We start from the raw sequence: 13,943 nt of genomic DNA on the forward strand, positions 1-13,943 counted from the left end.
TACACAGCAGACCCCACCAACTGATGCTGAGCAAAATGTTGAACCTCCGGCCCACAACTCCAAGAAGAAGCCAAAGAAGGTTTCTCCTGGCAGATCAGGACAAAGATATTACTGCTTTAGTAGCTTCCTTTTTAGCCACAGTTTTACCCAAAAGGGTTCCCGGTGAACTGTCCTTTTGGAAAATAGACAGGGCATTGCAGAATATCCAAATGCACATGGCCATAGTGAGACCTTATAACTCTTGATAGCTTCACCCTTGTCTTTTTAATTATTCCAGTTACTTGAAACATGCCAATAAAGGTATTTGATTGATATACGCAGCTCTTGATCCTCCAGAAAGCACCTCTGAAGCAGACATGTTGACAAGCCTAAGATGAAGCCCAGATCAAAAGGACATGTCTGCCATGTGACAAGTGGGAAGAACAATTATGAATCCATGTGTTTTGGATCAGGACATCACTGATACTCCAGAAATGGATGAGAAAACAAGGCCAACTTCCTGACACCACATTCAGTCCACATACTAATTCTATACTAGTTAGGGCTTCAGGGTCAAGTGAGGTCCTCTTAAGAAGGAAACATATCACTGTCCTTCAAGGCAGAAGGTACTACCCCCAGTTGAACTACAAGGCATTCATCACTCCCTGGACTTGGTCAACATCTACTTTCCTCTGCCTTCTTCATTTGTGAGAACCAATCAGTTTACCAAGACTGTTGACAATCTAGGTTGTCATCAGTTAGATGCTCGAAATGTTGGTTCAATGTGGACACCATGTCTAGATGAAGAAACTGGTTAAAAAACAAAGCCATGCTCACATTTTCCTCCCATTGCACATGCTTGTCTCCCCGTGGAGGCAAACATGTTTATGAAGCACAAAACACACACCACTGCGTTTACAACAACTCCGAGAACAAACACTTCTTTTCCCGTATGTTACTAAACAAAGCTGATTATCCATCGCGTTATGGACAAGCACTTTCAGAAGCAGATTTTGTTTCCTCCAGCCTGGAGAGCTTCAACAGGAGGGAACACTATTTAGGCAATCAGAATGTGAGACAGAAATCAAAAGGTAATTTATTGCGTGCAACATCTGTCTGAAAACTTGAGGCGGGGGCTTGTGCAAGATCTGTGCACCTGCAGACGCTGCAACATACTTAACTAGGATGCTTCGCAAGAAGCAGAAGTCTTAATCTGGCTGGGAAGATCCCTAGGAAGGCATTAGAAGCGTCAGCATCTAGCTTCTGTTGGCAGGTAAGCCGATTACAGCTGTGCAAAACAGAATCACAACCAATGCAATGGATCCCAGGGTGCTTTTCATGGGGAAGACAGAGACCTATGCTGAAGCACTTTTATCTCTGAGAGAGAGGCAAGCAAATGCTTCCCCCCCCCTCTTTCCCCCAGTTTCCAAGAAGAAGAAAAGAGGGAGAATAAAGCACACATTATGTGCTTCCTCTAGGACCAGTTCATATGCCCACATCTTATTTGCTCTGTCTTTGCACTTGCATGGGACATTGAGCAAAAGCTCGCAAGCTGTGATGCATTTGGAGTGCTGAATCTGTTACATATATATATATATTCTCAACAGAAGAATATTTACTTTGTACTAGAGGGGAAAGGGAATAAATGTTAAAATGCACTCAAAGTTTCTGAATGTGAAGGTTTCCAATTCCTAGGTTCAATATTAGGTTTTACCATGGAATTAAAAATTAGGCTTTGGGGAATATTGATCATTTTTATAGGGAAAAAATATGAAACAACATCAATGGTCAAATACCATTACCTTTTAAATACAACAGCGTACTTTAAAAAATGCAGTCAAATGCAAAATAAATATTATATTGCATGCAAATATGTCAAGTATAGAATATTATTGTAGGTCAGCTATCAAATATGCTAATGTGCTCATCACATGCCAGCTATTAAAGGTAAAGGGTAAAGGGACCCCTGACCATTGGGTCCAGTCGTGGCTGACTCTGGGGTTGCGACGCTCATCTCGCTTTATTGGCCGAGGGAGCGGGCGTACAGCTTCCGGGTCATGTGGCCAGCATGACTAAGCCGCTTCTGGCGAACCAGAGCAGTGCACGGAAACGCTGTTTACCTTCCCGCCGGAGCGGTACCTATTTATCTACTTGCACTTTGACGTGCTTTCGAACTGCTAGGTGGGCAGGAGCAGGGACCGAGCAATGGGAGCTCACCCCGTCTCGGGGATTCGAACCGCCGACCTTCTGATCAGCAAGTCGTAGGCTCTGTGGTTTAACCCACAGCGCCACCCGCGTCCCTATGCCAACTATTACATGGTGGAAAATACCAGCTCACAAATATAGACATCAGCTATAGGGTATATAGGTATAAAATGCTTGGTGAATATTTAGCAAATCTTTGATTAATCAGGAGAACATGAAAATTTGAAGAGGAGAATTTTTGGAAACAAATTAATTACAGAAGGAACAAGGGATCTCAAGAAGTCAAAGAGCCTTCCTAGTAGAAACATAACTGTAAGAATGGACAGTTGAGCCCCACAGACAGCGGTAAAACTTATGAACGCCAAACTCTGTGGTAGACTCTGGCTAGCAGACACATCCAGAGGAAAAGTATGCTGATGGTTTATATTTTTAGGTTGTCCATCAATCAATTCCTTTTGGTAGTTAACTTGCCAGATTTAAGTGCTCTTTTCCCCACTGTGAAATCAATACATGAGGAGACCTCTCATATACTACTTTTAACTTCTAGATACTGTACAGATCACAGCATATATAGCACAAATTGCTGCATAGCCACAACTTTCAGCTCATTCAGTTCATTTTTGCTTTTCCCAACTCCCTGTACATTATCAACAATTATATTGAGTTGCATCAAGATTCTTTTTCGTAAGGTGTTTTGCCACATGTACACAGGAATGAAACACTGCACAAGAAGAATCTTGATCATACCTACTTCTAATACAGAAGTAAATCTGGGGGTAAATTAGAGCGTAGATTCTAGTGGATTCTTGTAAATTCTAGTACCAGAATTTATACAACATATAGGCCTACAATATAGGCCTTCTGGGACATTTTCAACTGCACAGAGATAAAGTGTCCTCAAATTGCAGCCACTTGACATCTATAGTTTTCTTTCTGTATTCAAAAATTGCCTGGTGTTTTTTTTTTGGGGGGGAGGGGGGTTGTCGTTTTAAAAAAGTTCATAAGAAAACTCCCTGAATTTTATATTGGGTGCTTTTTGTTGTTTTTGCCAACCTTTTCCCCAAACAACAACAACAAAAACCCTAAAAAAATTAATCCAGGGATACAGATTTAAGAGTTCCAGCAGTTTTATTTCTGAAAACCAAGAAAAGTCTGAGACAAAAAAGGCCAATAAATCTATTGATTATTGCCACTGGGGTGTTTTACTTTTATTTTGTCCTAGCTAATGTTAATGTATTGGGGGTTTAAAAAGGGGGGGGGACCAGACACCAATTGTGTGACTTTTTCGGGGAAGCAGACTTTAGTGCCTTTCCTTCTGAGATGGCACCCATAGCTGTTTGGGGGCATTTTATGATATCAGGATACATTTAAATTTAGCCCGAGGTAGAAAATCCATACCCCCCCCCCAAAAAAAAACACAACCCATTTTTCAGGAGTCTAAGTTAGTGAATCACACTAAGATTGGGTTTTTGCAGTGTTCTGCCAATGTCCATGCACATGTTGGTACTATGGGCTGGGGAAAGGTTGCAAAAGAATAGGAGGAACTGAAAACTGTGACAAGCTGCACATGTTCCAGGGAAAAACATTGTTCCAGACATTCTTCCAGTGAAGCTAAAATCCAGGAGTAGCAGAAGGCAAGGCAGAGACAAACCCACTGAACAAGAAATGAACAGAACTTGGAAATGTATTTCTCCCTGGAACATGGGCTGAGAATTCCAATGAGAATTCGGATTCACATCTAAGCAACTAGTCACAAGTAACTAAGCTTCAATTTTGGCTTTAAAGCAAGATTAGTAGGTATATGGGAAATGTGGATGCGAGAGAAACAAGCAAACCTAACTATCTATTTATCTAATAATCTTAGCTGACATTTTGCAGGATAAATCCATGTTTGTGGGTCTGCAAATCCAACTTACTGCACTTGTGCTTGTACTCTGAGGCAAGGTAGAAAAAGAGAAAGGAAACGGGTGTGCCCATTTCAACACTTAAGCACATTTTATGCTATAATGCACACCAGTCTGTGTGACATTTTGGGGTGGGAAAGCAAGTACTCGACCAACGCAGAGAATGCTCAGAAAAGCAAAGATATCTGAGATATTTGGTACTTGTTCAAGCGGAAAAGGCAGTGGAAATTAAGGGACTGATTTTGCACCTCCCTAATTGAAATAAACGAGACTCAACTGTTTAACTATGTGATTAAATCCCACTGATTTTAATGGGACTTGCATGTGTCAAACATCTTCTCTATTAAGCTTCACTGGGTGCTATCCAGAGGAAGCTAAGCTTTCTTAATACTCACTGGAAAGAACAGGATTGAATGCATGTGGCGAAATGCTTAAGTTCAATTGATTTCAAGAGTTCCTGGTAGGTTCACCACAATGCTTCTTAAGAACCAGTGGGAAAAAGAAGATAGTTAAGAAAATAAAGAAAACATAGCAGAAGAAATTAAGCCACAGCACTGGAATCGAGAATTTATACCTCAGTACTAACAATATTTATGTCAGAGCAAGTCCACAATTGTTTCAAGTATGTGAAAAGAGTACAGTGATGCACTCTTATATTTTTAAGTTTAAGCTCCTGTTTGGATTGCTTTTCAGAATAAAGACTTTGCTGGCATGGGATGTCCGGCATCTTTTTCAGAGAATCTGTGAACGTGGATATGAGTCAGGATACACTAGATTACTCCAGCAATTTTCAGCTAAGATGAATTTCAAAGGTGTATGCAGAAGTTCTTGAATGGAGAAAACATCAGTGGAATTATAAAGGAGGAGAGGGATGGATATGTCTCTGTGCACAGAAACTCTACAGTTGTGAGACCCAAGCCTTAGTGAATGTCTCACAAATTCCAGGAGTAAATATAATTGGTTGGATCCAAGCATAGTTATGCTTAGAGAGAACCACTGACATCAATGGGATGACCATGTTAATGTTCAAATGAAGTCAATGGGTCTAGTATAGATCTCACCCAATATGACTTGTGGTTAGACTCTTCTGTTTGAATAGCTCTAAATGATGTTTTAAGTGTGCACCTAAATATGTCACTTGTGAATGTGGTAAATGTATGTATCTCACATGTACATTCACCTGAAAACCAAAATTGGCTGAGGCTTCCAGCAGGGCACATGCTAGATGGCAAGTCTAGATTTGTTACTCTGTAATTTGCAAATGGCTCTACTTCTGCTGGGAGCCTGAAACATTTATAAATCTTGTTGTAAGTTAGCTTTAGTGATAATTGATATTCTTCATAATTTCCCAATTGACTTTTCCTGCAGGTCAATGACCTTTCACAGAAAAGAAGTTCCCTTCTCATGCCTTAAGGAATATAATGCCTTCCATGATAAACACCGTCAAGTCTTATTGAAATTCTTTAACCTTCCCTCAAAACTCAAATTGACATTTTGCTTGAGCGGGACTTTGAATTTGCCCTGAATTTTGCTTTAGGTAGAATCAATTTGGTGGTGACTTTTACACAGGCACCTGCATTTCCTAGACTGATCTAAAAAAAAAAAAAAATTGCACGAGCAAGAGTTTATCATGATGTATTTACTGTTATCATGCTATATCTGTCTGCTGAGAAGAATCAAGTGAAAAACCCCAGATGACTAATCTGTCTCTTGTACAGTATTTGTAGCATAAAATAACTTATAAAGCAATTGCACAATGCATACAATCAATGCTAGGCTTATAAATCACTGACATTCAGAAGTCTATTGCCTGTTCTAAAAAACAATGGTCTGGTGTATTAAATAGTAAATTATAAAATGACAAAAGCAATCTCCTATAAATCAAATCAGGCCCATGAATCTGCAAAGGCACATATTTAAAACACCAATACTTGCAAAAAGGACTTTCATTACTGCATCCTTTTTATAAATAAAATAATTATTTTTATATAACGATGATCATATTTATAGTTAAATATGATAATGGTCATATTTATATAAATAGAATTGTTTTATTTATAAAAAGGATGCAGTAAGGGAAGTCCTGTTTTAAATAGTTTAAATACATTTAATAGTATTTTAAAGAATCATCAGATCACCTTGTGCTTACCCTGAAAATGCATTGTGGATTTTGGATATTAAAATTGAATGCTGAGTTCTCCAGCAACTACAGTGACAAGTGTGGAGGTGGATCCACTCCTTGTTCCATTTTATGTGGTTTCACAAGCACTAGGGTGAGTCTCTCCTCCCCTGATGAGATACCTCTGCCTACAGACTCTGATAGCTGATCCACAGACTGCTTGCAGGACCCAAAGGGCTCTGCAGAACTGGGAACTCCATCGCATTGAAAGAGCCAAAGGCTGCGGGAGTAGGCACTGGTTCTTTAACTGGCCAAAAGGCAACACCCGGGGTGGGACTGCAGACAATGGTTACCTTACTCTGCTCTAAAATTCAGGTCATGGATCCAGGACTTTGCTGACACAGTGGGATGTTTGACCTCATGTACAGGAGCACTATGGGACGTGAGTCTAAACCACTGAGCCTTGGGCTTGCCGATCAAAAGATTGGCAGTTCGAATCCCCGCAACGGGGTGAGCTCCCGTTGCTCAGTCCCAGCTCCTGCCAACCTAGCAGTTTGAAAGCACCTCCAATAGTGCAAGTAGATAAATTGGTACCGCTCCGGCGGGAAGGTAAACAGCATTTCTGTGTGCTGCTCTGGTTTCACCAGAAGCGGCTTAGTCATGCTGGCCACATGACCCGGAAAAACTGTCTGCAGGCAAATGCCGGCTTCCTCGGCCTATAAAGTGAGATGAGCACTGCAACCCCAGAGTTGTTCGTGACTGGACTTAACTGTCAGGGGTCCCTTTACCTTTACAGGAGCACTATCCATGGTTCTGAATTCCAACTTCGTTGACTTTTGTATTGCCCTGCCAGAGAGAACCTGGATTTTCTGACCTTCCCTTGTTTGGGCTAGCACACCTCTCCTGTGGTCAGGTGGATCAAGTGTTGTCTCTAGAATTATAGCAGCAGTGGGGAACTTCTGATACTCAGATCTAATGAGGTGTCCCAAATCTTTCAGTTTGGCCTGCGAAGCCACTTGGCAAACAATGCTCACCTGTCAATCACTTGACAACATATCAGATAGAGTCATCTATTATCTCTGTTCTAAGGACCACAGAGAGATCCTTCCAGCCACTCCCATCCCAGAATTGGAGTGAAGAAAACTGGAATTGTCAATGGGGGGGCATCTAGTTGGCCACTGTGAGAAAAGGATGCAAGACTAGGTGGGCAATTGTTTGCTCTCAGGTGAATATATAAAGCAGCCATTTTTCATATTGAGTTCTATTTGTTTGGGGGGTGGGCACCGAGAAAATCTGGTCGTTGGCATCATTGTCTGCCTACAAGAAGATGAGTCATTAACTTCATGAACTGAAATGAGGCAGGAGAGTGGGGGAAATTGCCTCCTTCACTGGTCTGTGACTACAGCTTTGATGGCATCCTTAATACTTCCTCTAGGCCTTTTAGGGAAAAAAAGAGAGAAGAATGTGGAACACGGAGAGCAGAAGTAATGGCTGTTTTACATCTGCAGTGGAAGAAATGCTGGACATCTGCTTAATGAACAGATCAAGGCTCCTTCCATGCCATACACTCTTAAATGTCCCCCTAGTCACTGTGTACGACTGTGCTGCATATGTATCACAAAACAAATGTCAATTAAGAGTCGCTTCCTTACCTGTGTGGCTTCATAGCCTGGCTACCTCTGTCAGGAGACAAGGCTTCCGGAAAGGACTGAGTTCCTGAAAAGCTAGATTCCATCACTTTTTCCATCACTGGCTCTGGATGTCTGTTTGCCTTTGAATACTGTAGCAAAGAAAACAAGGGGCAGGAAGAGAGATTAACGGTGCATTAATAGCAATGTATATGACTCTGTATACGTAAGTACCGTGAGATAATGTCTGCTCATGGCACAAAAGCAGGAGGTGCCATATTTTGATCTTAAAAACACCGTACGCTTCCCAGATCCGGGGAGTGGGCTTAGATTGTACCAAGGGATAAGACCTGGTGGCTCAGGTGAGCATATTCTGCTACTAGCCACAATAGCTATCTGCTATTTGCAGGGAATTACAGGTGGGAGAGCAGTGTTGTGCTTCGGGTTCTGTTTGTGAGCTTCCTACAGACACCAGGTTGGCCACTGTGTGAACCTGAGCTTGGAAAGTTCATTTGAAAGCTAGTTCCAGCTCCAGCTCCTCCCCTCCAAAAAGGATTTAGTTCAGTTCCCATCAATTCACAGTTCATCCTCCTGGTCCTTCAGAATTTTACAAGCTGTTCTGCTAAAGTATACTTAAGAAGACTCAGAAAGTCTCAAAAGACACACCCAATATAATGAGAACAATTGTGGTATTTATTTCTCCCCGAACACTTGTGATATTTATACTTGAGCAGCAGCAGCACTTTTCAGAGAGGTACATAAATGGTAAATGCACAGAGTTAAGTACGATCAAACCCACAGAGAAAGACTATTTGCAACAGATATATTTTATTTATTCTCTAGGTTTCTTGCAAGACCATCAAATGCATACATAATATGCCTCTTGGTCATTACAGGGAGGCTTACTAATACAATGCCACAGCGCAAATGCGCCACCACTCTGGCCTTAAGGGGTTGGAGCTTGCAGTCACTTTGTCACACACACACACACACACACACACACAGCCATTTACACCACTGTTAGAATCATGGTTCCCACCCCCCAATAATCTTGGGAAAGAACAATGGTAGGAATTGTACTCCATACCCTTAACAAACTACATTTCCGAAGATGCTTCATTCTGTTAAAGAACTCACCATTATTTATTATTGTGACAATCAAGAAAAAATAAAGATAAAATTAACCAAATGCAATGCTCCTAAGGGAAGTTGTACAGCAATGTAAGACTGATAAACCAAAGCAAAATCAGTTCCTTAAGATTCAGGACATCTCAAAGCTGTACTGCATCTTTGAGAACATCTTTGAGACAATACTGGGATCCAGTTTGCCACAGAAACACTTTGCATTCTTTTGACTTTGATAAATGTGTCAATTTAGACATTAAATCAAATTCTCAAATTGCATCTGTCCATTCATTAATACTAGCTATTATTGGCATACTTGCTATAGCAACCATATAAGGAAATAGTTATTGGTGTTCTTTCCTCATTGACTCAGCAGTATAATTTAATAATAATAGCAGAGGATCATACGGGATTTCATAACCTAATATTTTTTAATATTAAATCTGCAATCTTTTCCTAATATTCCTTTACCCCATTGCACTTCTGCCATATGTGATATAGTCTCCTGTTTCTTTCCGACAAGTCTTTGGGCAATTCTCATTTCCTTTACTTATGATTTCAGGAGTTACATACCAACTTAGCATTATTTTAGAACAGTTTCCCCTCATAAGCATGTGTATGGAGAACATGTTTTGCCATAGTCCAAAATGTACCCCAAGTCTCCATTTCCAACATCTTGTGCCCACTTAATCATTTGCGAGGAGGTGGCAGGAAATCAGCTCCACTTCAATGTGGTGAGGAGTTGCGGTGGACCACGTGGCCACCCACTCCCTTCCGGGGGCGGGGGATGAAGTTCCATGTCACCCGGAGGTTCCTAGCCACGTCATCGTCCAGCCAGCCAATCCGCTGGCTGGGGAGGCATGGCCAGGACCCATTTAAACTGAGGCAATAGTCACAACTTTGTAATGTTTGGCGGTTAGGCATTGTTTGATCTCATGATGGGGGAAGGGAGGTGTGGCCATCACCTGCCCCTCCAAGCTAAAGAGTATTCCGTTAAAGGAACCCAGGGGTGTGGATCTTGTCTGAAGCCTGGGGAGGGGCTAGAGCCATGCCACGACCCCGTCGGGAACCCTGGGGGAGTTGGTTTGCATCAATGGGATTCCCCCTACTGGTGGTTGATCCTTACCAGACTCCCTGCATGACAGGCAGGAATCAGATATAGTCGGGTCAGTCCAATGCCTAAGCCAATACCACTCACATTCTGTAACCACTAAAGTTGTGGCCTAAATTTGCCCAACAACATTTAACCTAATATCTGTGTCCTTGTGTCTTATTCATCAACGAGGGGGCGGTTTCAGGGTCTCAACACCCAATCACTTTATCCCAACGTCTAGGTTTTCTGAACGATCCGATTTATGTTCTGCTGAGGCTCCTTTCCACAAGGATCGTACCACAATATGTCCACAAAACATCACCATGTCAAGTCACATAATTGCACAATGGGAACTTCTCCCCAAGCCACACCCACCTGCCACACCTCTGACATCATATGTGAGGGACAGTTAGAGATGGAAGCCTTCAAAGATGCTCCCAATTGTGTATAGGCAAGGGAGCCTTCCTTTCCCCACTGATCAGCTGACTGGCAGTGAGCGCAACTCTGCTGGGATTGGCTGCCCTGTGGTTGTGCAGCTAATCCGTAGAGGAAGCAGATTCAGAGTCATAGGCCATCAACTGAAAGTCAGTGGCTTCTAGTCATTATAGTAAGCCTTGCTTCTCGACTCCATTGCTTTGGGGCGCTTAAAGGTGTGCCCTACATCTCTCCTCCCTTGCCATCTGCCCTGAATTGCATTGCAGTGAGAACCTAATTTGGTGAAACATATATTTACACGCTTAGAGTTCAGAGTGGACCCAAAGGCAGGTGAGGAGACTCCATTCCCCAGTTCCCCAGGGACAGGAGCAAGTGCAGATGACAAATGTGGCTGAATGGGAAGAAGCAGAAGGTGGCACCACCTTCCATTGTCTGTTTCACACGAGGCCCATTCAGCTGCCTTGAACGGGCCTATCACATCATATGCCAACCCTTAAAAGACAACAAGGTCGTCACACTACCTTCTTCAGGAGGGAGGAAGTTGTTCCCGCAATACTAAGGGAGAAATGTAGGTCCGCTTTTGCTGTCTGTGCAATATCAGCTAGGTGGAAAATCGGAATCGCAGAAACGTTTAAGGATTTAGCCTGGGACTTTATATGTATCAAAGGTCCCAGGTTAAATCATTTAATATCCAGTTAGAGAACAGTTACCAGGGCTGGGAAAACTCCTCTGTCTGAGAACTTAAGAGAGCCTCTGCTGTCATTTGAAGTAAAGAATGCTAGGGATTGAGAGACCAATGATCTGATTCTGTACAAAGCAATGTCATAAGGATGCTATCCTTCATTGCTATTGGAACGAACATAATTTGCAGAGGTGGCGGCTTGCAGAAGCTTGGGAGCGGAGGACAAATTTGTGGGAAAATAAAATGAAACCCCATAGGTAGGATGTGGAGCCTTGCAGAATCTGAAGGTCAACAGCAGAGCTTGGTGGGTCAGGTGTGCTTGTGTGGAAAAGTTGGTTTGAGGATTAATGAGTTGATTTGAGGATTAATGAGGTTCAGCACGTGTTCAGTATAGCACAGTTTCTGCATAGCGTTTTTGAGAAGCTGTGTAATTATTTAACTGGGAAATTATATTGGAGGAATTTGGAGGCAGGGGGAAACTAAAATAGAGTTATACTGATGCATTGTCAGAATATATACACATATTATGTGTATGCACACTGTTGTTTGCCAGAGTTTGCCATAGAATATATACACTTTATTGTTTGCAAAAGTTTCAGCTCCTGGTTCTAATCAGCATTATGACAGCTAATTATTTTATGAGGAAAATATTAATTCTTTATTTAAACTGAGGCAGAAAAACCTTTTCAGTTCTGGTGACATTTGCATAGCTATTGACGAAAAACAAAACAGCTTGTCTCAAAAACGCAAATTTTGCATTCTGAATCCTCCCCTTTGTATATCAGTAGATTATTTTGACAGATGGGTGGGGTCCCATCCACCTGCCAATCACCTGACATCGCCATGACATCAACTGAGCATATTTCCCCCCTTTATTGTGTGACAGACTGTACTACAAAAAGCAACTCCAAGCCAAGTGAGGCATGAAGTCACACAGATTTCTCTCTTCAGCAATTGGCTGCTCTACCAGGAACACTGTCCATGGTATCTGGGACCTATGAGAGTTGGAATCCACATGGATTCTGACTCCTATAGGCCCCAGATAGCATGGGCAGTATTCAGGGATATTGAGAGTTGGAGTCCAATACAGACTTCCCACCCCTCTTTTAATGAACTGTTCAAGACTTAATAGCTTGAAGGAATCTGGAAGACGGAGCAGGCTTTGGCTCGGTGGTCCCACTAGTCAGTGGAGAATGGGGACCCTGGCAGAATCTCTGCAGCCTCTTTCTGAGAGTGCATAGAATATGAAAAGCAAAGAGTGGGACAATTACAGCTAGAATGATGTAAGCTAAGACAGGATTGTCAAACAAGGTGAGTTGTGCAGGACACCCTATTTCCCTTTTCTCTCCTTGCAAGTCAGTTGGGTTGGTGAGATATTTGGCAGATCTTTAGTCAAGTATTCTGAAAATCAATGAATATCACTAAATAAAGTTGTGGCCCTCAGCTCAGTCCATCTAATCTGTTTTGTCACTTGATGCCCAGGCACAGGGCAAATAAATAATAATAATAATAATAATAATAATAATAATAATAATAATAATAATAATATTGTTGTTATGATTTATATCCCGCCCATCTGGCTGGGTTTCCACAGCCACTCTGAGCAGCTGACAGCACACAAAAAATTGTAAAACATTAGACTTTTAAAATTTTCCCGATACAAGGTTGCCTTCAGATGTCTTCTAAAAATTTATTTCCTTGACATCTGATGGGAGGGGGGTTTACAGGGCGGGTGCCACTACCGAGAAGGCCCTCTGCAATAATAATAATTTTATGATAAAAAAATTCCTTCCTGTAGCACCTTAAAGTCCAAGTTGACTTAGTTGGTCTTTAAGGTGCTACAGGAAGACCTTAAAGACTTAGTTGGTCTTTAAGGTGCTACAGGAAGGAATTTTTTTTTATTTTGACTATGGCAGACCAACACGGCTACCTATCTGTAATAATTTTATGATTCATAAAACCGTTAGTTCCAAGACTTCTCATGGATAAAAATCAACTCCCTAAAAGAAACTTTACAGATATGGCATTTTAAACCATTTTAAGTAACTGAGATGCAATGGGTTGTCTTTCAGATAAACAGAAGTCTAAACAGGTCAAGGTCTATCATTATGCTATTCAGTGTGAATTAAAATTCTGCAGTGTGGAAGGCTTCTCACAAAACAAAAGCTGGATTTATTAAAAGAGGGTAGAGGAGGAGGAGGGGTACAAGATAACTGTGAAATACAGAGGTAGCAGGGAGGAAAAGGAAAACATTTCACACTTTCAATAGAACTTTTCAAAACTGAACCTGCACCTTGCACACAAACACCAGGAGGAATGTAAATTAATACTTTATTAATAATTATTTTTAAAATACCCCCCCCCAAAAGTGCCCAAGTCTGTTAGATTTTTAAACAAACAAGAGCTAAAAAAAACCCCAAAAACCCATAGCATAAACTACCAGCCATGTATACTGACTCACAATAGGTTCACAACGCCTGGCTCCAATCTAGCCCCATGTGCAGTACTGGATTTACATATAAGCTAAACAAGCTATAGCTTATGGCCCCACTCTCTTGGGCCCTCCCAAAAAAATATACTACTTCTTAATTGTATTTCACTATTAATATACTTCTTCTTAATTGTATTTCAGTTCAACAATTACTTTGATAAAATACATATTTTGTAAAAGTAAAGGTCCCCTGTATGGTGAAGTGCAGTCAAAGGCGACTATGGGGTTGCGGTGCTCATCTCACTTTCAGGCTGAGGGAGCTGGCATTTGTCTACAAACAGT

The 13,943-nt window shown here is 41.5% G+C and overlaps 1 protein-coding gene across 2 annotated transcripts in view; it reads right to left on the reverse strand.

Annotated features, from left to right (window-relative positions):
* Positions 1-13,943, reverse strand: part of NRG3 (neuregulin 3) — a 615,395-nt gene that overhangs the window by 7,015 nt on the left and 594,437 nt on the right. For both annotated transcript variants that reach the window (XM_082222407.1, XM_082222406.1), the window contains one exon: positions 7,860-7,987. In XM_082222407.1, the coding sequence (XP_082078533.1) occupies positions 7,860-7,987 (128 nt within the window). The remainder of the gene's footprint in view (positions 1-7,859; positions 7,988-13,943) is intronic.

The sequence above is a fragment of the Podarcis vaucheri genome (genome assembly GCF_965113315.1).
Source record: "Podarcis vaucheri genome assembly, chromosome: 5".
NCBI classification, from domain to species: domain Eukaryota; kingdom Metazoa; phylum Chordata; class Lepidosauria; order Squamata; family Lacertidae; genus Podarcis; species Podarcis vaucheri.